Consider the following 24,624-nt stretch of genomic DNA (forward strand, 5'->3'; position numbering starts at 1 on the left):
TGAAATACCAGTACATATTTCGCCCCTAGTCGATATAAGTCTGGCCTTATGCTACTTTTAAAGAGATAATGATCTTTAATTGCTGCTGATATCTTGTAAACACATATTGAAAACTGGAAAAAATTAAGAATTTTGCAGTATTCTATTTGAAGCATTTTTTAAAAATGAATAGATCTCACAAGGCTTCCTTGTGATGTTTTTTAAAAAAATAAAAATGACAAATGAAACATAGTAATAAACAAATGCAAACTTACCTGTTGCACTGAGATAAATAAGTATCTTTGTAGCCCACATGAACTCCGGTAACAAAATTCAATGTGTGACCTTAAAGTAGCTGTATCTTTTTACAATGTCGTTAGAAATGGATTAGGTGATTACAGTAAGCATCGAGAATCTACAACACATGGTGCAATGAATAAATCACTGTAATAGACAAATGAATTGAATTTTCCAATGATACAAGAATCTTAATCGAAGAAAATATGTAATTTAAAATTATTCATATTGTTCCATAGAACTAGATTTAATTGCAGGATGAAATGTTAAGGTGTAAATGAATACATTTCATTGAATCATAGAATAGATACAACATACGAAGATGCCATTTGAACCCCCGAATCTATGCCAGCACTCTGTAAGAGCAACTCACTTACTCCCTTTCCCCTGTCATTTCCCCACAGACCCACAATTTTTCTCTTTGTATAATAATTCAATTCTCTTTCAAACAAGAGAGTGTAATGTTTGAAATCCTCCAATATTTTAACACACTCCCATGCCTAAGAATAATTGGAAGATTATAACTTGTATAATTTCCTTCAGCATCCTTTGATGCACCAACATTATCAACTTTCACTGCATCCAAATGTCAAGTGCCTTCAGCAATTTTTTTTTTATTCATTTGTGGAACATGGGCATCACTGGCTAGCCAGCATTTATTGTCAGTTCCTAGCTGCCCTTGGGAAGATGGTGGTAGGCTGCCTTCCAAAAACACTGCAGACTACATTCTGCAGATAGGCCCACACTGCTGTTAGGGAAAGAGTTTAATCAATCCAATAACTCAACTGCCTTCTACTGTCTTTTGCGATGGAAATATGAATACATAGATGTTATCTGTGTTTTAGACATTTTGACTATTTTATATATTAAAAACACAAAATTCAGTTGCGGTTCAAATCGATTTTATTAACAAATTGTTTCTTATTAGAACACTGAGCATTTCTTAAATTTTCACAATTTATTCTCTATCTAACTCTATCCTTCTGAGAAAGGATCCACATGTTTGAGCTGGGCTGCTTGAACCTCCTTCCCCTCCAACATAAAGCTGGCCCTCTTTCACAAAGGTAAGTTTCACAGGTTAGGGGGATCTTCTCCTGGATCTTCTTGGTTTGCTGCGAGTCTCCTTTTTGAGTCTTCATTATGTCCTCACTGACAAGATGATGTCCAAGTGTGTGATCCTATTCCCACCTTGCACTAGATCTTCCGGATGTTCTGTGGCCTTTGGATCTGGCTCATGGCTCCATTAGCCAATCAGCCAATGAGTTATGTCAAACTCCTTCATTGTTGTCATGCAAGGAGGTGTAAAGTGCACATACTCAGGCAGTGACCATGCTAGAATATCTGATTGGCACTTCTCCAATACACAACCCTTGGACTGTTTGAAACTGGTTCCCCTGGAACTTTTGTGACCGCCTTGACCTGAGTTTCCACTGTTCTTTTCAGCCAAACACAGTAGGCTGATTTTTAATTTTGTTTGGCTGATTTTCTGTTCGGCCTGATTTCTCCGCTGTGGGTCATTAGAATGTCTTTTTTTGGACTTGTTGTCCCTTGACCACAAGAATTAGGCATTAATAAAAATTTTAAAGTGAGGATCATACTTATTTTGACAGTAAGGCCAGGTTCAGATAGACATGAATTCAGCTACTGATTATCTGAAGAGCATGGATTCTCAGTTTTCACTTCACCATTTCTGTTGAACCTTCAGCTATTCATTGTTAAGGGATCATCGTAATGGTGTGAGGGGATTTCACAGATTTTGCCCAAGAGTTTTGTTATCTGCTAGTGGTAAACTTTGAAGGATAATGTTAGTTTGAAATATCTTGAGACATTTTACTGCATTAAAAGTGCTGTATAAATAGACCTTTATTGTTGTTAATAAGTGCAGACATCAGTTATCAAATTTAACCTGTTTGAAGCAGATATACCTTGATGTCTCAGCCTGTGCTTACAGTAATTCACTTGTTCTTACAGATTTGTCCGTAAATTAGATTACATTCCCTACAGTGTGGAAACAGGCCCTTCGGCCCAACAAATCCACCCCACCCAGACCCATCCCCCTATAACCCACACATCCCAGAACACTACGGGTAATTTAGCATGGCCGATCCACCTAGCCTGCACATCTTTTGGACTGTGGGAGGAAACCGGAGCACCCGGAGAAAACCCACGCAGACACGGGGAGAATGTGCAAACTCCCCACAGACAGTCACCCAAGGCTGGAATCAAACCTGGGTCCCTGGTACTGTGAGGCTGCAGTGCTAACCACTGAGCCACCGTGCCGCCCCGATGTCTGTAAGAAATCCATCCAGTTCGGAGGGTGAAAATATAAACTTGATTGATTACTAGGGGACAGAGAGACTTGGCTGACTGGTGAAATAATTAGGCCAAAAACATTTAATGGGAGGTTCTCTGTTAAATTATCTGGTGTTTATGAGAGGGTTCGGAAGCAAGGATGTTAGAAACAAAAACAGAAATTACTGGAAAAGCTCAGCAGATCTGGAAGCATCTGTGGAGAGAAACTGGGTAATGTTGTGAACCTTCCTTACAACTGATGGTAGCTAGGAAGAAGGGACCCAACCTGAAACTTCAAGCTTTCCTGCTCCTCTGATGCTGCATGGCCTGCCGTGTTCATCCAGTTTCACACCGTGTTACCTCGTAGCTAGGAAAAAGTTGGTTTTTATGCTGAAGATATGGAGGTGGGCAGGGGATGGAGTTAAAGGATAAATGATAAGTGGAGATAGAGCCTAAGGAGAGACCAAAACACTTGGACAATAATCAGGGTAGGATTGCTGCTACTGGGGATTATTAGTGGTTAACTTTGGTTGTCATAGAATCCCAACAGTGTGGAAAATGGCCCTTTGGCCCAACAAGTCCACATCAAACATCAGAGCATCCCACGAAGACCCACCTGCCTAATCTACACATCCCTGAGCACTTTAGCACAGCCAATCCACCTAACCTGCACATCTTTGGACTATGGGAGGAAACTGGAGGAAACCCAAACAGACATGGGGATAATGTGCAAACTCCAGACAGTCGCCTGAGGGTGGAATCAAACCCGGGTCCCTAGCGCTGTGAGGCAGCAATGCTAACCACTGAGCCACCATTGTGTGTAATAGCAGGCTGTGTGATAACAAGGCCTGGAGTCTGGGGGCTGGGGTAAGGACATAGGAGAAGGTGCCTCAAGATCTAAAATTGTTGAACATGATCTTGAGTTAGAGCTCCCAAGCAGAAAATGAGGTGCTGTTTTTCCAGCTTGTGCTGAGCTTCATTGGAACACTGCAATGAGCCTCAGGCAGAGATGTTGGTCAGGGAGCAAGGTGTTGTGTTGAATGGGCAGGCAACTTGAAGCTCAGGGTCTTTTTTTTGTGGACAGCATGTAGGTGTTCTGCAAAGCAGTTATCCAGTCTATACTTCATTTCCCCAACGTAAAGCAGGGCAAGAATGTTGATTGGTTCAAAGTGAAGTTGGGCTGGATTAAATATGGAATCATAGCTGTGGGATGGGGAGCAGGAATGTTCATTTGGTAATTAGGTTAGTGGGATGGAGCAGACTGGTTGCAGAATCAGAAAGAGTTGATATAGAGAGATTGATTACAGAATCAAACTGGTAGCAGGAAAGCTGGTATGAATGCCACAAGGCCAGTTTTCTTTTACAACAGTTGTCAGGGGAGTTTGATCTGTGCTGAATTATGACTAATGATTTAGTTAAATTAGAACGGAGGGACAAAGAGCCAAACTGATATGTTTTAATAATAGGAGATGATCAGTCCAAAGCAAGATATATTTGAAATCTTGAGATTAAAAATATCCTGATAATATCAGTAAAATGGGTAAACCGCTGATTCCACTAATACTCCCTTATTATTGTTACAGAGCTGGAGAATGGATATGGAGATATAAACAATGTTCTTTAGCCATTGAGTCATTAGCAACAGGATCTAAAGATTGGGAAAGATATCAGGGCTGTTGTTTACTTTTCTTACAACTGAAATATGGACTGAGTGTAAATCAGCAATTCAGACTTGGCACTGTGCTCCTGTAAATGAAAAGCATGATTCTTTCTGCATATAGAATTACTGAAGATGATTTCAGAAGTTATGGTGTCCAGGTGGCTTATTTTAAGCTAATATTATACTTTATGTGTGTAAGTACGTCCAAGTAATTTGGGAAAGGTAAACAGTGGTTCATGGAAAATGTTATAAAGCTGTTATGTTTGTATATTACATCTGTTTTATAAATTACAGATGGAACCAATTATCTAAAATTGAAGACTGCAATTTGGAGGTTTATGTAATTGTTGTATTTTTGTGCAGAAATCCTTTCCTCATCTGTATTCCATATTAGTTTGCTCCCATGAACTTCTTTTCCACATTGTATCCACAGCAATGGCTCTTTGATGTGTAAGACGACAGCTAGAAAATAGTATCAGAGATAATGGGAACTGCAGATGCTGGAGAACCCAAGATAATAAAATGTGAGGCTGGATGAACACAGCAGGCCAAGCAGCATCTCAGGAGCACAAAAGCTTTTGTGCTCCTGAGATGCTGCTTGGCCTGCTGTGTTCATCCAGCCTCACATTTTATTAGCTAGAAAATAGTTGTTCATTATACGGGCTTTGATTACGTAAAACTGTTGTTACTGACTCTGAATTTATTGAACGTTTTCCTGCTTCAAAATGAACTGCAATTAATTAACTGAACTTATTAAAAATTCTGCATCTACAAAGTATCATTTTTCATGAAATCTTCATGTTTTCACAATTCAAACAAAAAAACAAACTATGTAAAGATTAAAATATGAGAAGCATGGTGGCTTAGTGTTACCACGGCTGCCTCACAGCACCAAGGACCTGGGTTCAATTTCAGCCATGGGTGACTATCTGTGTGGAGCTTGTATGTTCTCCCTATGTCTGAGTGGATTTCATCCCACAGTCCAAAGATGTGCAAATTAGGTGGATTGGACATGGTAAATTGTCCCAAGTTAGGTGAGTTAGCCATGGTAAATGAGGGATTACTGAGATAGGGTGGGGGACTGGGTCTGGGTGGCACGCTCTTTGGAGGGTCAGTACAGACTCCGAATTCCCCACAGTGTGGAAGAAGGCCATTCAGCCCATCTAGTCCAAACAGCATCCCTATTTTCATAATCTCGCATTTTACCATAGCTAAGCTATCCAGCCTGCTCTTCCGTGGACACTACTTTTTGAGCCAAATGGCCTCTTTCTGCAATGTAGGGATTCTACATTTAATTGCTATTTTTAAAATGTGGTCTTTCTATCCCCTGTATGGGGAAGATGAGGTTTTATAAAGGACCTTCTCCCAGTATTACCAAATGGTGACAAACTATCAAGTTTGAAGTTCTCTATTACAGCAGCTTATGTATATGCACTGGCTAGAATTTGGTGGCATCCCTCAAAGTGACACAAAAGGGGCATGGTGCATGAAACATGGATATGGATAGTATTCTGGAAAAGAGCTGAGGAAGAGACAGAAGGTGCTTGATGTAAGTTTGCAACAGGTGCCCCTGGCTGGATGATATAGCACCAAATTCTCTACAACATCCCTCTTGACACTTCCCATCCCTGGCACCAAACAAAGTCTGCTCCTACTTTGTCAATTTTTCCCCACAGTCATTCAACAGTTCTTGGGGCATTATTGTTTTAAAATTAAGCCTTCTGTCCTTACCTGGGCAAATGAGAGAGAAGCTAGTCAATAAAATAGCCAGCAGCACACTGGTCCCAGTTGTGCCACAGGAACAGTGGTCAATACAGCAATAAATTCCTGACCCCATTTTTAGATCAGGAACCTACACAATTTTGTGTGAAAATCTTGCACAATATTCCTGTCATTCTGAATTCATCAAATAAAAATATCCTTTAGTTTGTGTTCGCCTGGTTTGCTGACTGATCAGATAATTTTATAACATTACAGAAGTTATATGTATTTTCAACTATCTACTCAGATGTTATTGAACACCTTGGCAGCAGGTGGAACTTGAACCCAGACCTCCTGACCCAGAAGTAGGGATACTACCAATACACTGCAAGTGCCCTAAACTGTAGAATCCGTCAAAGAAACAAACACCCCTTTCCAGTGTTAAAAATAATGTAAATAGTGAATGGTGGTTACAGTCGACTGCAGACGTTGTGTAATGATCTGTTTATGCGATAGTGGGTTAGATCATGCTGAAAAACAATTGTGACACCTTGTTCTTATTGCACTGTCCAGATAACAAACTCCAGAGATTAAGAAAGGTGCTGGGAATTGCAATTTTTCTGAGATTGGTGATCAAGTTATGCCCTTCCACTGTTTGCTTCTCAAAAACAACATGCTTCCCTTAGCCCTTCTGTTATTTTATTTAAAGCATGCTAAAATGGTAAATGGTTTTAAACACCCAACAATGTCAAGTCTGGTAATTAAGCATCTAAGTACTTTTTTTAACAGCATTACAATTGTTAAAGAAATGCCAATAAATTCCCTGAATCAGACGGAGAATAATTTAAACTGTGGCGCTAAATGCTCCATAATGTGAATTGTTGCAAGAGGCTTTATCTCTAAATCCAATACCTCTTTGGCTCTTTTCTCTTGCTGTGCATGCTTTGGCCTTAGTTCACACTACTTCTTAGTTCCTCCTCTCTTTCTTTCTTAGTCATTGCATCGTTTTGGTTGGGGAGATGGATTTTCAGCAAGTTACAGTGCAATCTTTCTTTGAGCTGAATGGTACAGAAAAGCTTTCATTATTTGTAATTGCCACGAAATCCCCATTTCAGCAAGGTACTGTCCCAGATTTTGAAAAGGAGGTAGTTGTATTGACGATGCAAATTTTTGAAGCAAATGTGGCCGTTGTGACATTATAACCTGTACTAGTGCCAAATCTATACACACAAAGGGACATAAGCATTGCACCAGAAATCTCCGTTGGCCTCTTAAAAAGCAAAATCTGTCTTTAAAAAAAACACAAATGATTTGTATTGTTTGACTGAAAAAAAACTCACTTTGATCATAATTTATGAGGAGGTGGCAGGATGCACTTTAAAATCTGGCTGAACTGAGTTTTTAACCTATCAATGTGTCATTTAGACCATGATTAATAAGGCTAAGAAATAATTCTAGCAGTTAGGTGATGTTTATTCAGATGCAGCCTGTGGGTTCACCTTTGAACCCACATAGGATGACATTGTTCACACTCACAAGGCACTGACATACATTTGGCTTGGTTAAGGGAAAGCAAGATCAAAATTGAAAACTTGATTTTCTGGATATCTTCTGGCCTTGATAATTGCTCAACTCAGGGTTAGGCTTACAGGAAACATATTGCTGATTTCTGTTGAAGCTGTCAGTTAAATATGGTGTCTGCTTCAATATCGTCATTGCGACCCAATACGAGGTTATTAAAAAGACACTGCCAGCTTTGGACAGATATCTGTGCCAAACCTTCTGGTATTGAGAGAAATTCAGAATCAATTGGCTCTCCAACGTGTGTAAATACTTTGGACATTTTAAGTGCCCACTTCCCTTGCCTTGGCAAGGCAAGCAGGGACGTAGAGCTAAAATCATTTACGAAGATTAATATTTATTTTCTTCTCACTCCTCTCTTTCCCATAGGCATTGATTCATTGGCATGGACTAATAAATGTTACCTCAAAGAGATAGGCATAGCCCGATGTGTGTGAATCTACATGGCAGATGTTAGCTTAATGTGTGACACCTCAACTAACTTCAATCTTATTCTCCCATGATATCCATCAGTATGTATTTTCATCAGGATTCATTGCCATCAAGAATCACAGAATCCCTACAATGTGGAAGCAGGTCATTTGACTCATCGAGTTCATACCAACTGTCTGAAGAGCATCCCACCCAGATCCACCCCCTGTCCTTCGAACCCTGCATCCACCGTGGCAAATTCGCCTAATCTGCACATCTTTGGACTGTGGGAAGAAACCGAAGCACCCAAAGGAAACCCACACAGAATATGTAAACTCCACAGATTTGCCTGAAGGTGGAATCCAACCAGGGTCCTTGGTACTGTGAGGCAGTAATACTAACCACTGAGCCACTGATTAAGAAATCCTGAATCAACATCACCTCACTCAGGAATACTGAGGTCAAATGTGAAGTCACGGATTCTGCTCTGATTTCATGCAATTTTCATGCAGAGAACAGAGATTGGCTGCATGATCAATTCCACACAATGCAGCAACCATGCCAACTCAGCTGTCAGTTAAACCTATACAAATTGTGAACATTTTTGTGCTCTGGTGTCATGCATGGGCAAGAGAGAGCACAGGCCCACTTCATGCTGGTCTTATTGCATTTATTATTGCAGAAAGATGAGGTTCATCAGTCTGAGCTGAATTCTAACCATACTCCCATGGAGACTAGCATTTTATCTCCTTGTATCATCTAGTTCTCTATTTAGCTTAACTGCTTCAGTTGCATATTACTGCTAAATTCCAAATGTTCTCTGAAGTCTCAGGCAAGTACCTTTTCAATGTCAATAAAATGAAGAATGATTAATCAATTGTACTTTTATAAATACACATAGTAATACAATTAAATTTCAGAACAAAGAGGTCCTGTAACAAATTTCTCTATTACAAAGCTTTCATGTTAAATATCTAGTAAAGATTATGTCTTAAACAGAATACGATAAACTGTGAATATTTGCATGATCCCATTTTTGTACAGAACTCACTGTACAAATAAATGAATTCTGGCTCAAAATACCTGCAAAATCTGACCCCCTAATAGGATCTCAGATAGGTGACTATACACATTTTCCTAAACATTTAACATAGTGTAAACTTTCAACTAAAAAATAGGGGTGAAATTTTCAGACAAAAGCCCCTGAAGTGACTAGGTGTACTGGGCAAAGGAAGTTATATTGTGTAGTCTGTAATATTGAAAAAAACATCATTAATTTGGCAAACATTGAAACAAAGCCCTTCTTTAAGCTGTGTGTAAAACTGAAAGATGGCACAACACCGGGACAAGTTATGGAACAAATTTTCACCACCAACATTTAGCATCTGTTGCACTGATCATGAATCATCTAACTGTTAAGAGCAGTTCAAAGTTGCATTTCCCTAAAGTATCTGTAAATGGTTTCCAGGAGTTTGTGAAGGCTTCATTTAATTATAAAGTTATAGTCAGGCAGCACAGAGGGAAGTAATCTGGCCCAATGTTCCTGCTTTGGCTCTGTCAAAGAATTCTCTAATTAGACCCACTCCCTGTCCTTTCTGGTCATCTGTATATTTTTCCTTTTCAGAGTTACTATTGAATCTGATGTCAGGTAGTGCATTCTAAATCATAACAATTCATTGTGTAAAATAATTTTTTTCACCTCCCCTCCGATTCTCTCACCATCATTATGAAATGGTGTTATCTTTATACTACTTGAATGTGCTTTCCTATAAAGCTAAGCCATTTTGGAGCTTAGTTCTGTTATTTGAATTTGAGCCTTGACTACTTGGAGAAAAAAATTAAGAACTTGCCATGAGCACCATAGCAACACCACTACTCATCAGGAGCTAAATCAAAAGTTAAACGGATTTTACTTGGCAACTTAAAGAACTGATAATCACAAGCTGTTGTTTGGAGATAATAGTTCATTGGTTCATTCTTTGAGCTCCTTAAAGAGCAGAACATAATCCAACACAGATCAATCAAACTATTGAACATTACACCCACCTTCTCAACTTATATCATATGCATCACATTCCATTTTCTCCCTGAGGAAATTTTAGGGCATGGACAAGAGATACTGAAAGAAATGACCTAAAGGTGGTTATCAGATCATGTAATCTTACAGCTGGAGCATGAATACAATTGGCTAAAACAAACCAAAAGAACTGCAGATGCTGTAAATCAAGGACAAAAACAAAGTTGCTGGAAAAGTTCAGCAGGTCTGGCAGCATCTCGGGAGCTGCCAGACCCACTGAGCTTGTCCAGCAACTTCATTTTTGCTCTTGAATACAATTGGCTAGATTGGATTTCAGAATAATGCTGGCAACATGGGGTTGAATTCAAGTCCAACTGAGATATACTTGGGTCCTGCCTCCTCACTATTTCCAGTGAATCTAGGCATAATCAGATAATTGAGATGCTATGAAAATGATCTTTATATCCAGATCAGGATAGTTGTTGATAACTGTGTTGTCAAATATTTGAAACTCTAAATTCACTATGTTCCCAATTCTGCTCAGAAGAATCTCCTGCTAGGGGGTGCCAGCTATGTTAGGCCACAAGCCAATATTCATCAGATGAGAAAAGGTGGTGGGTAGTTACTTATTATCAGAGATTGGAATGCTTCCCATTCAGTTCCAAATTTGTACAGAAGTATGTGCAGTATTGTGGTTCCTGCTGTAGAGACAGTAGAATGTCTATCAATGCTTTGTTTGGCATGACATGCTTACTTACATGTTAAATTAGCTAAAATTTGGCTCTGCCAATCTTTCCCCAGGACTCTCAACAACTGGAGTGTGACACTGCAGGGAGAGTTTCTACATTTATGCTGGGGAAGCAGAAACCCTGCTTGTTTGGATTTTTCACTTTGAAGGTTTAGAAAGTCTAATGCTTGGTCGCATGCCTAGGCAATTAACAAAAAAAAATTAGCTAAACCTCAGGCAATAATAAATCCAAATTATGCATACGTATTAGTGTTGAAGATTATCTTGGCCCAAAGGAAGCCGAGTGTAACAACAGAAATGTCCTTCCACCTACTCTGGACCAAATGGAACTCTGCCATGTTTCAATATCATAATTTCAAATTTAAAGCCTCATTAAAATATGACTAAATTTGGCTTTTCTTGTTGAGGGTGGAGATGAGGGAATAAAAGAATTTTGTTTTATTTTCACTCAATTTAAAACAGCAATTCTTAATTATTCACACATGTATACTGAAATAAAGATTCCACTGACATTTTCCTAAGTATCACACTAGCACTTATTCATTCATTCCCCTGTCCATTCATTCATTTTTCAGCATTTTTCTTTCATATTTACTATTTATCCGCATCCGCCATCTCCTTTATCACAACACATAATTTTAACCATGCATAATTTATTTTCTTTTGGAAACTAGCTGTTATCTAACTTATGTAAATTAGTGCCCATGCCTCTTGTATTCTCGAACATCAAGGTATTGTGATCAATGATTTAGTCGACTGTAACTATTTAACCTATTAATATCTTCAGAAATAATTTTTGTCACTTTGTTACAATAGAAATATATTACAGTTGGAGTGGCCAGCATTGTTTTGTTTTCTTGATATGGTTTTAAAATAATAGAGCATTTGACAGAAATATACAAGATATAAACTTTTTACAAATTGAATATGAAGTTTGTTCTAATTTTCATCAATGTTCGAAAGTTTTATGAAGACTAATATTATCATGCTTAAAAGGTGAACAAAACTTTAGGGCAGAAATCTTAACAATAACAATGCTACAAGTTTGCTATAGGAGTGGCAATTTCAATGCATTAATTCTCTTAATGATCAAATTAGTTTTAATGAGGTTAAAGATACAACAGACTTTCTTATAAGAAAACACTGAGTGCATTTCAAAAATCTAGCATTCACCTTTCTCCCTTGCTAAAATAATTATACCTAGAAGAAAGGAAATACTTGAGAAATGCATTAAAATTGTATAATCCACGCCATAGTTGAGAACGAATACAACATATTTTCATTTTGTTGGAAGCAACTGGATGGCAATTATTTCCATACTTTTACTTACCAATCAAACACAGCACACACAGCATTAGGGAAAACTGCTGTCCTTTTGAAATGTTCATCAAACTCCATGTGATAGACATTTTGTTTAAAAGCTAAATTCTTGCTGTAGTTTCTTGTTGCTTACTCTTTACATTCACTGCCCAGTATTACACAGTCTGCTTTGGAGTGGTCATGTTGAGAATGGGTGTTATATACTGAATTATTGACAGCCCCCTCCCACTCTCTCCACCTCCTTTTAATGACAAATGCATTCAGGAACTGGGATACGTAAAGGGGGTCTTCATATCTGCTCTCCTTTAAGTAAGGGGAAATGTTTGTAACTGTGAAATGGATAGCTGTAAAAGCATCAGGAAACAGCAGAAAAACAAAGAATCATGAGGTTTTGAAGCCTTTTTCGGTTTTATACACCCCTTCCTGAAACATGTTTTCTCCTGGATTCTGGTTCATTTCCTTTGGGATATGAATAGCGCTGTGTGCTTCAATTAAATGTGTGCCTGTTAACCCTCACTCTACTAAGTCAGTTACAATCTCGAACTCTTGGAACAGCTATGAACAGTGCATACAGATGTTTGGATTGTAGCTAACAACTGTTCTGATTTTCTGAATTAAAAATAATCTTTTATAATGGTTTCATGATCTCAGTTTGTCCTAAAATTATTTTCATCCATTGCAGTAATTTTGAAGTATAGCAAAGGTGGTAATGTAAAAAATACAGGAGCCAAACTGTACACAGAAAGTCTCCACAGAGAGTGGTGTGATATTGATCTGATTAGCCAAGATGAATTTTACATCTTTCTGTGGAAGTGTGAGTCATGTTGAGTTGTTGGAATGATTCTCGCCACAAAGCTTACCAGGATTTCTCATTGCAACTCACCAAACCCACTTCATTAATTACCAGCCCTGCCCTTATGGTGTCCCTCATGGTTGATTCTATCTCCATTTTATAACACACCATTCTTAGATCAACCTGCGATTCTGCGGATATCTGCAAAAAGTCCCTTGTGCCCATGCCATCTTTAAAAGCATACGTGCACTCAGAGGAACTGTCCTTTCGCAATAGATATGTCAGACAAGGAGGAATGACCACTCCAGCTTGTGGGCGGGGATTAGGAGGTCCTGTTTGTCAGGGTGTCACAGATGCTAGAGGTCCTCTTTCCTCAGGACCAGTAGTGGAAGCCACAACATCAGACCATGCCAATCTATCCAAAGTTTCACCCAGGTCATTGCAGTCTCAGCTGTCTGGAGGAACGTCAGCAAAAGCACCACCATCTTCTCTCTGAAATCTCATTCTTATTCTATCTCTGCTACTGTACCCACCTTCCACTGCTACCACTGTCCTACCATTCTCATTGTTTCCTGCAACATCTTCTCTCATTCACTTTGACCCACCCCACCGCCAATGCCACTAACCCTGTGTGTCCTCTGCCCTACCTTTTCATCCACTCGGGTCATCTTTCCGGCTGCACAAGGAGTAACAGCTGTGCCACCCACTTTCATCTCCTTAATACTTATCTCTGTCTCCTTCTGGGATGGAAACAGCCTGCCAATTAAGTAGAAAGACTGAAAAAGTCGGTGGGCTGCACAACTTTCAGCTCTTCAACCCTTGTGTGGGATGGAACCTGATTCTGATTGCCCAGAGCAACTAACTGACCAACACCAAGCCTCTGGCCTCGTTTCAGAGGCTGCCCTTGATTAACTGTACTGGGAATATTCTGAGTGAATGCTGTCCACCTTGACTTGTCTTGAGGCCGGCTGACAACCATGATAAACCTCCTGGCGTTGTGTCTGTGCCAAATGGCACAACAAGACAGAAATAATAATAATAATTTAGTTACTTTAACAATGAACAAATTAACAGAACTACTAACAAACTGAACAAATATCCCTTAACTACTAATTATTCCCTAACTGAACTAAATTCTACTGGTGTGCTATTCCAATAAACATAGGTCCCACTTATATAAATCCAGTTGATAAGAAAACAATAAATTAAAACTTAGTCTCTCAAAGTCCACACAGATTGTGTCATCTGGAATACTTTGCCTTCTTCACGGTCTTTCTAGTCATAAACATCTTTCTTCTGCTGTTCTTAAGTCAGGGATGTTTTCTCTGTGAGGACTCTTAACTAGAAGTGTCATGGTGGTACCTTTTATGGTTAAATGGTGCTTTCTTAGAGAGCTCAGTGATTTCCTGCAAGGTAAGTGAGTGCTATTTAAGTACTTACCTCGAAGCCAGTCAGTCCTTTTTGCCGCAGAGAGAGGCGCGAGCTGGGCGGACGTGAGGTCAGGGCAGAGAGGCAGTTGGGAAGGTAAGTGAGTGCTATTTAAGTACTTACCTCAAAGCCAGTGGGTCCTTTTTGCAGTGGAGTGCTATTTAAGTAGGTGTGTTCTCAGCCCCAGGTCCTACGCGATAGGGTCTCCCTCCCACCCTCCTCCTCTAACCTAATTAAGAGTCCACAGACTCACAGCAAACACACAAGGGCTAAGGGAAGTGCCTGGTGAGTAAAGTGCAAGTTTTCGGTGAAGAGGCTCAGTGAGGAGATTACGCCACTGTTGAAGCGGGTGAAGACATGACTGCCAAGCTGATTCAGTGTGCTGCATGCATGATGTGGGAGGTCAGGGACACTGATGATGTTTCTGGCTCCTATACCTGTGATAAGTGTGTACACATTCAGCTTCTGAAGGAGGTTGTTGCAGCCCTGAAGAAAGAACTAGAAGACCTCAGGGTCATCCGAGAGAATGAGAATTTTCTGGACAGGACCTTCAGCGAGGTCATTACACCGAGGATACCTGAAGAGAGAAGGGGGATGTCGATGACAAAGGACGACATAAATGAAGTACAAGTGACCCCAGGGGAAGCACCTATAGTAAACAGGCTGACTGTCTTGGAAACTGCCGAAACAGACAACACTGCCAGTCCGAGAGGTGGACAGGTCTGCGAGTCAAAAATTGCTGTCGAGGTAGAGCCGAGAAGTCAGACATCACAGAGAGCTGTGGTAATAGGGGACTCCATTGTGAGAGGGACTGACGGGGGTTTCTGCAGTAACAGGTGAGATTTGAGGATGGTGTGTTGCCTTCCTGGTGCCAGGATCCAGGACGTCACTGATAGAGTGCAGGGAATGCTCAAGGATGAAGGTGAAGAGCCAGAGGTGGTGGTGCATGTCGGCACTAATGACGTCGGGAAGAAAAGGAGGAGCATTCTACAGCGGGACTTCAGAGAACTCGGAAGAAGGCTGAAAAGCAGGACTTCCAGGGTGGTTATCTCTGGTTTGCTTCCAGTTCCTCGGGCTGGAGAGGGCAGGAACCGAGAGATAATGGACCTGAACGTGTGACTGAGGGACTGGTGTCGGAAGCAAGGATTTAAATTCTTGGATCACTGGGGTATGTTTTGGGGTAAGAATAAATTGCACAAGAGGGACGGCTTGCATCTTAATAGGTGGGGGACCAGCATTCTGGCAGGCAGGTTTGCCACTGCAACACAGGTGTGTTTAAACTAAGTAATGGGGGGGAGGGGCCATACTGGAAATTTAAGAATCAAGTTAAAGGGAAAGTGAGAATAAGAGAAGTTAAGAAGGACAACAGAATCAACAGAGCAGAAAACTCAAGAAGGGATCGTACAGTATGGCCAAGTGAAATAGGGATTGATAAGAAGGGTGAGGGGAGAAACAAATTAAAAATATTATATATGAATGCATGAAGCATAAGAAATAAGGTGGATGAGCTTGAGGCTCAGTTGGAAGTTGGCAAGTATGATGTTGTGGGGATAACTGAGACGAGGCTTCAAGTGGACAGGGCCTGGGAAATGAATATTCAAGGCTATACATGCTATCGAAAGGACAGACTGCTGGGCAGAGGGGGTGGGGTAGCCCTGTTGGTGAGGAATGATATTCAGTCCCTTGCGAGGGGGGACATAGAGTCAGGAGATGTGGAGTCAGTATGGATAGAGCTGAGAAATTCTAAGGGTAGAAAGACCCGAATGGGAGTTACCTACAGGCTCCCAAACAGTAGTCAGGATGTAGGGTGCAGGTTGAATCAAGAGTTGAAATTGGCCTATTACAAAGTTATCACTACAGTTGTTATGGGTGATTTCAACATGCGGGTAGACTGGGATAATCGGGATGGTACTGGACCCCAAGTAAGGGAGTTTGTAGAATGCCTCCGAGATGGATTCTTAGAATAGCTTGTACTGGAGCCTACCAGGGAGGAGGCAATTCTGGATCTGGTGTTGTGCAATGAACCGGATTTGATCAGGGACCTCAAAGTAAAGGAGCCATTAGGAGGTAGTGACCATAATATGATAAGTTTTAATCTGCAGTTTGAGAGGGAGAAGGGAGAATCAGAAGTGTCAGCATTGCAGTTGAACAAAGGGAACTATCGAGCTATGAGGGAGGAGCTGGCCAGTGTTCGATGGTACAATACCCAAGCAGGGATGGCAGTGGAATAACGATGGCATATTTCTGGATATAATGCAGAAGGTGCAGGATCAGTTCATACCAAAGAGGAAGAAAGATCCTAAGGGGAGGCAGGGGCAGCCGTGGCTGATGAGGGAAGTTAAGGACTGTATAAAGATAAAAGAGAAGTATAACATAGCAAAGATGAGTGGGAAGCCAGAGGACTGGGAAGCTTTTAAAGAGCAACAGCGGATAACTAAAAAGGCAATACACAGAGAAAAGATGAGCTATGAAGGAAAACTGGCCAAAAATATAAAGGAGGATAGTAAAAGCTTTTTTAGGTATGTGAAAAGAAAAAAAATGATTAGACTAAAATTGGGCCCTTGAAGTCAGAAACGGGTGAATTTATTATGGGGAACAAGGAAATGGCAAATGAGTTGAATAGGTACTTTGGATCTGTCTTCACTAGGGAAGACACAAGCAATCTCCCAGATACAATAGTGGCTGAAGGACCGAGGGTAATGGACGAACTGAAGGGTATTTATATTAGGCAGGAAATGGTGTTGGATAGACTGTTAGGTCTGAAGGGTGATAAGTCCCCGGGACCTGATGGTCTGCATCCCAGGGTACTTAAGGAGGTGGCTCTAGAAATTGTGGACGCATTGGTAATTATTTTCTAAGGTTCTATAGATTCAGGATCAGTTCCTGTGGATTGGAGTGTGGCAGATGTTGTCCCACTTTTCAAGAAAGGAGGGAGAGAGAAAACAGGAAATTACAGACTGATTAGCCTGACATCAGTGGTGGGGAAGATGCTGGAGTCAATTATAAAAGATGAAATTACGACTCATTTGGATAGCAGTAACAGGATAGGTCAGAGTCAGCATGGATTTACGAAGGGGAAATCGTGCTTGACTATACTTCTGGAATTTTCTGAGAATGTATCTATGAAGATAGGGGAGAACCAGTGGATGTAGTGTACCTGGACTTTCAGAAAGCCTTTGATAAAGTCCCGCATAGGAGATTGGTGAACAAAATTAGGGCACACGGTATTGGGGGCAAAACACTGAGTTGGATTGAAAATTGGCTGGCTGACAGGAAGCAAAGAGTAGTGATAAACGGGTCCCTTTCGGGAATGGCAGGCAGTGACCAGTGGGGTACCACAAGATTCGGTGCTGGGATCGCAGCTGTTTTGTGATATATATAAATGATATAGACGAAGGCGTTAGAAGTAATATTAGCAAATTTGCTGATGACACAAAGTTGGGTGGCGTATGAAATGTAAGCAGGATGTTATTAGAATACAGGGTGACTTGGACAGGCTAGATGAGTGGACGGATGCATGGCAGATGCAGTTTAATGTGGATAAATGTGTGGTTATCCAGTTTGGTGGCAAGAACAGGAAGGCAGATTACTATCTCAATGGAGGCAAGTTAGGTAAAGGGGAAGTACAACGAGATCTAGGTGTTCTTGTACTTCAGTCAATGAAAGCAAGCATGCAGGTACAGCAGGCAGTGAAGAAAGCTAATAGCATGCTGGCCTTCATATCAAGAGGAATTGAGTATAGGAGCATAGAGGTTCTTCTGCAGCTGTACAGGGCCCTGGTGAGACCGCACCTGGAGTATTGTGTGCAGTTTTGGTCTCCCAATTTAAGGAAGGACATTCTTGCTCTTGAGTGCAGCGTAGGTTCACAAGGTCAATTCCCGGAATGGCAGGACTATCATATGTTGAAAGATTGGAGCAACTGGGCTTTTATACTCTTGAGTTTAGAAGGATGAGAGGGGATCTGATTGAGACGCATAAGATTATTAAGGAATTAGACACTGTGGAGACAGGAAGCATGTTTCCACTGATGGGTGAGTCCAGGACCAGAGGACACAGTTTAAAAATAAGGGGTAGGCCATTTAGAACAGAGTTGAGGAAAAACTTCTTCATCCAGAGAGTGGTGGATATATGGAATGCTCTGCCCCAGAAGGCAGTGGAGGCCAACTCTCTGGCTGCTTTCAAGAAAGAGATAGACAGAGCTCTTAAAGATAGTGGAATCATGGGCTATGGGGATAAGGCAGGAACGGGATACTGATTGTGGATGATCAGCCATGATCATAATGAATGGTGGCGCTGGCTCGAAGTGCCGAATGGCCTACTCCAGCACCTATTGTCTATTGTCTATTGTCTATCTAGTTGCTTATTTCTCAGAAGGCCATTCGCCGTCACAATTTCAGATGGCACTTAGCTCTCTGCCAATTTTCAAAATGCTGCCTTTTTTATATCCTTGATGATCTGTCCATTTCTTACGCCAGGATTTGTTTGCCAACACCATCAGACTTAAATTCAGATGGGTTTCAGTTTCTAAGTGCTTGGTTTAAATGAATTGGCTGATTCAAGCTAGTAGCAAAAACATCAAAACAATCCTAAAATTTGCTACCACGCAGTCAATTGATACATGTTTCAATTTTTAGAACTGTTGGTAGTACGCAGTTGCATACAACCCCATTTTCTGTATAAATCTTTAAGCTTAGAAAAGTAACTTATCTCTTAAAAGAACCACACACTGTTCTCGTTTATTGTTTTTTTACAGAAAAATTCTAGCTTCCTGTCTTCCATTTCACAATTACTCTGCAAAACTTCTAAAGACCTCCCCCCTTAAGAATTAGTGAACCATCATTATTAAAAGGTGACTTTTGCTTATCTTAACACCGTGATCACGAGATACATAGGTCTGTAGTCTAAGGTTACACATTTGTTATTAATTCTGCATGCATATTTAACATTAGATTGGACTGGTTCTATTATATCTACACATTTTCTTTTAAACCTGCGATAACGCATCTGCAATAGCATTTTTATGATCCACAACATGTACAATCTATAAATTAAAAGCCTGTAACATAAGACTCTAACAAAACAGTTTTGCATTCTTGTCCTTAAATATTTCCAAAAGGTGAGAGGGTTTGTGATCCAGATACACAACCATCTCTGACACATCGTAACATAAACATTAAAATCTTGTAAGGCCAGTACCAAGCCCAATAACTCTTTATCAATGGTGGAGTATTTTCTTTGGTGGATATTGAGTTTCTTTGAAAAATAACCAAATAGCCTTTCAATTTTGCCATCATCGTCCTGTATCAACACAGTTCTAACTGTTCAGTTTGTAAATGATTTGGATGAAGGAGTGGAAGGGTGGATTAGCAAGTTTGTGGACAATACAAGGGTGGGTCGCGTTGTGGACAGTGCAGAGGGCTGTTCTAGGTTACAAACGGACATTGACAGGATGCAGAGCTGGTTAAACTCCACGGGTTTAACCCTGAAAAGTGTGAGGTGATTCATTTTGGATGGACAAACTTGAAAGCAGAATACAGGGTTAACAGAAAGATTCTTGGCAGAGTTGCAGAGCAGAGGTGTCTTGAGGTTCATATTCACAGTTCTCTGAGAGCTGCCACCCTAATGGATACAGTTGTTAAGGAGGCATATGGTTTGTTATCTTTCATTAATAGAGGGATTGATTCAAGAGCCATGAAGTTATGCTCCAGCTATACAAAACCCTGGTTCGGCTACATCTGGAGTAATGTGTCCAGTTTTGGTCACCTCATTACAGGAAAGATATGGAAGCCTTTAAATAGTGCAGAGAAAATTTACCAGGATGTTGCCTGGAATGGAGGGAAGGTCTTACGAGGAAAAGTTGAGAGAGCTAGGCCTTTTCTCTTTGGAACGACAAAGGATGAGAGGTAACTTGATAGAAGTGTACAAAATGATAAGAGGTAAAGATAGAATGGACAGCCAGAGACTTTTTCCTAGGATGGAGGTAGCTTTTACAAGAGGATATAGTTTTAAAGTGAGTGGACGTAGATATCAGGGATACGTCAGATGTAGCTTCTTTACTCAAAGAGTGGTCGGGGCATAGAATGCATTGCTGGAGAGGGTAGTGGAGTGGGCCTCATTAGGGGCATTAAGCAGCTATTAGGTAGGCATATGGACGATAGTATAAGGTAGCGGTGTAGGTTAGATAGACCTTAGCTTTCAGGTAAAAGCTCAGCACAACATTGTGGGCTGAAGACCCTATACTGAGCTGTACCGATCTATGTTCTGTGATCTTTCCATGAATGGCTAAAGATCACTAAATCATCTATATACATGATGTAAGTAATCATTCCTGCTACGACTCTGTTCATAAGTCTTTGAAATGTGGCTGGTACGTTTTTCATTCCAAAGGGTGTTACTATAAACTGATATAGGCCATTTAGAGTTACAAATATAGAAACTTCTTTTGCCCTCTCTGAAAAAGTTACTTACCAGTAGCCATGCAGCCAGTCCAACTTTGTGATGTACGTGGCTTGCCCAACTTTTATCACCCAATCCTTGTATAGGATGGGCTGAAGGGCTAAAAGTTAATAATGATATTTGACAACTGCATGAGAAAATAGATTGTGCAGGATGGGCTGAATGCTTAAAATTGTTGATGCTAGTCGACAAGTTGTATGACCTTGGATGAGTTTTGTTAACATTCCTGTACATTACAAAAACAGCATAATCAAAGTTGCTTTTCTGTACTGGCTGTTTGTTTCACTGTATAAGAGAGGGAGCTATGTTTCAAGTCATCGGGCTTCATCTCGCACAAGGATCGCAAACGGTGCCAGGAACAACCTCAGCTGTCGATTAAGACGTTCCCCAACAGACTGAAGGGCATGAGCATTCATGATTTTTCCCTCTCTTTTTCCTTCTTTTTATTTGCTTAATAAATGTCCCTCTCTTTTTCGAATTTTATTGTGACTCAATAAATGGCCATATTTACGCAAATTGCTATTGTTGAGTCTTCTCTTAAATATTTTTAACTGAACTTGGAAAGAACCGTTTGGACATGCCCTATGATCCAAGACATTTTTAGCACCATGAATGGGATTTGGGAAAATGTGTAAGGGAAGGGAAAAGCAACCTGATGGTCCGGAGACCTTTGTAATCGAGGGTGGAATGCGGCAGGCTTTGGACTCAGATCTGTTAGCACAATTAAGACCCCCGAAAGGATGGGAGATGGTTATAAGTGATAAAAAAAAGGGAGAGCCGGATACCAGGGTTTGACACTATACAAGTTTTCTGAACTTGTAGATGTATTAACTCTGTGTCTGGTTTGAATGCATCTTCATTTGTTGGTTACTAAATGTTATGTTGTACCATTTGTGTGTTTTCGTTCCCTGGAGTTAAGATCTGGGGATACTTTGAAGTTTTAGTTTGCATTTTGGGAATGTCTGGTGATTTGAAAGAGTGGTGTATGTCTGTATTAATGTGGGATATATATGATTAAGGTAATGTTCTTTTTAAAAAAAATTAGTGGTTGTGTAAAGCAAAAATTTGTGAAATGTTGAATCCAAATTTGGTTTATAAAGTTTGGTAAAAATTTGCCTTTTGTAATTGGCTCCGTGTTGTGTTTGGATTTGAATAAATTTTAATTCCAGAAATTACCATGTCTGAAATTCATTTTCCAGTCAGACCGAGCTTCCAGATATTGTTTTAACATGAGTGAATCTTTAATTCTCAATGATAAGATTGACTCATTGTTAATATCCAAATGATAGGGACATTGGAATGTTGAAAATGCAACTCCCTGTGTGTGAGGTGTTTAGGAAAGGCAAATTTAACGAAGGGGTGGGCTTTTCCTTCCTTCAAGCAGAATGAGAGATGGATGATATAATTACGCGCAGGAGTTTATGCCTCAGCCCCTTTTTGAATCCATGGTAGGTTAACGCTAATTAAACCATTCTTTTTGACATGGAATAGGTGAAGCTTGTTTTTTTTAAAGAAATTGAAGACACTGAAGTCTGAATTTGCAGAATTTCAACATCGCAACACAATAATCAGTGAGGCACCCTGAAATCATCAAGTCATTCATCAATAACACATTTTAGTGTTGGGCAAGTAATGTGGAAATATTAATTGTCGTGAGTGTCAGGAACCTCAAAACCACTGAACCTGAGTACGCTTAAGCACATCATGACAAAAATTACATAAAGACTCATATGCCTGGGTATCTAAAACATTTAAATGGAATGGTAACCTAAAGATTTAAAGGGTTTCTAGGAAGTGATAATGTGCATGCGCATAGTCTCAGTGTTTTCAATGCATCCAAATATGGTTAGTGACTTTAAGGGAGTAAACAAAACATTGAATTTAGACAAATTTACATAGAAATATATCAAATATCCAGAGGGAGACATCAAGTAACTTAAAAAAAAAGTGGGAATCATCTTAGAAAAAGAGCAAAGTACATTGCGCAGGAATCAAACATAAATGTTTGGCTTCTGTTTTAAAATATTATAAGATTTTGTTCCATTGACTACAAATCTCTGCAGATCTCTAGAATTAGATACAGCTGTAATAGTTAAGTTACAGAATTGGATAAGATAAAGTAATTAAGGGTGGAGACTGGTGGCAGAAGACAAAAAGAAATTAAAATAATGGGTAAAAGTTGCAATTCAGGCTAAAATGTTACAGTAGTGAAAAAGATGTTTAGGTGAGGGGGCAAAACTGATAGCTTTCTCTTGGTGATGTTTGTGTCCTTGTCTTTCTTTTTAAGAAAGATCGAATTGGTGATCAAGCTACTACCTGAGGTATCAGTGTCCTATGAGTGGGAATCAACAATGTGTGACATGGTCTTGGGATACCAACGTAAGTGTGCAAAAGTGATTGTTACCTCGAAGTTAGCAAACACAAAACGGTAAAAAAAATACACTAATGAATGGGTCTTAGACATGTCTGCCTACTTGACAAAAGGATTAGTGCAGCTTGGAAGAGCGCAAAAACGTAGTTTAAACAATGAGACACTGACACAAAATCTGTTGAGAAACTGACTTTAAAGCAATAATAGTAGTATTAGTGAAATTATGGTCAAAATAAAAGAGCGTGATTGGTTATTACATCAAAATTTTACAGAAATGCAAGATTATATACTCTGGGAGGAGTAATAGTGGACTGAGCGAAAGGGGCCATCAGATGACATACCGTTTCTTGAGTGCGTGTATGATGCATGTTCTGCAGTGTTTGAACCAGTAGGTGAAATTGTCATGTGTTAGGATAGTTAGTGTATGTGAAAGAAGGCTAAGCTAAAATTCAGGTGCTAAGGGAACCCTGGGAAAAAGTCTGATTAACATTATAGCTGCATTGTTTGCTGCCATATACACTGTAGCTCTAAGAGGGTACCTGTATATGGAGGTAGCTACCACTCAGTGATACAATCATTCATAAAATTGGCAAGGAGGGAAACAGTTTGAAGACATACCCTCAAGGTTGATAAAAATGAAGAGAGCTGGAGGTGCCAGGACGGAGTGTGACTTTGACAAGGGTTAGAAGTTTGTGGGAGATATTGTTTTCTGCACCTGCTGTCCTTGTTTTCCTAGATGTTAGAGCATACAGGATTGGAAGTTGCTGTTGAAGAAACATTGATGAATTGTTACAATGTATCTTATAGCTGATATGTACTACTGCCAATGTGTAGAGATGGTGGAAAGAGTGAATGTGGTGAAGGAGTATTAATGAAGTGGTCTGCATATTGCATGACGTCAACATTGAAGAGTGTAGTTAAAATTTCACTCCTCCAAGAAAGTGGAGAATATTTAATCACATTTGTGTTTTATGCCATGTGAGTAGTGAAAAATCTTGGCAAATCTGGAGGTGTATTACCCACTGCAGAATATTAACCCCTGATCTGCTGTAGCTGCAGCATTTATGGTGCTACTCCTTTCCAGTTTCTTGTTAATGATAATCAAGAGTAGATGTTTATCAGTAGGCAGTTGCATTGTCTATGTTTGTCTAAATTTAATTAAGATTACCTGTAGATTCCTCATTGGCAATCAACACACACCAGGATTGCACCAAATTCAGGGAGTTGATGGCCTAGAGGTATTGTTGCTAGATGATTAATCCAAAGACCCGTGTAATGTTTTAGGGACTTGGGTTCAAATTCTGCCATGGCAGCTAGTGGAATCTGAGTTCAGTAAATACCTGGAATTAGAAGTCTAATGGTGACCATGAAATAATTGTTGGAAAAACCCATCTGGTTCACTCATATCCTTTATTGAAGGACACTGCCTTTCTTGCTGGTCTGACCTACATGTGACTCCAGACCAACAGCAACGTGGTTGACACTTAACTGCCCATCTGGGCAATAAATGCTAGCCTGGCCAGTGACATCCATATCTTGTGAATGGATTTAATAAAAGCACAATAGACAA

At 40.0% G+C, this 24,624-nt stretch overlaps 1 protein-coding gene across 1 annotated transcript in view; it reads right to left on the reverse strand.

Moving 5' to 3' along the window:
• Nucleotides 1–12,276, reverse strand: part of LOC125462884 (uncharacterized) — a 47,259-nt gene extending 34,983 nt beyond the window's left edge. The window contains exon 1 of the mRNA XM_048553345.2: nucleotides 12,017–12,276. Coding sequence (XP_048409302.1) covers nucleotides 12,017–12,095 — 79 coding nt within the window. The 5' untranslated portion in view covers nucleotides 12,096–12,276. The remainder of the gene's footprint in view (nucleotides 1–12,016) is intronic.
• Between the last annotated feature and the right edge of the window lie 12,348 nt (nucleotides 12,277–24,624).

Source organism: Stegostoma tigrinum, chromosome 21 (genome assembly GCF_030684315.1).
Source record: "Stegostoma tigrinum isolate sSteTig4 chromosome 21, sSteTig4.hap1, whole genome shotgun sequence".
Taxonomy (NCBI): Eukaryota; Metazoa; Chordata; class Chondrichthyes; order Orectolobiformes; family Stegostomatidae; genus Stegostoma; species Stegostoma tigrinum.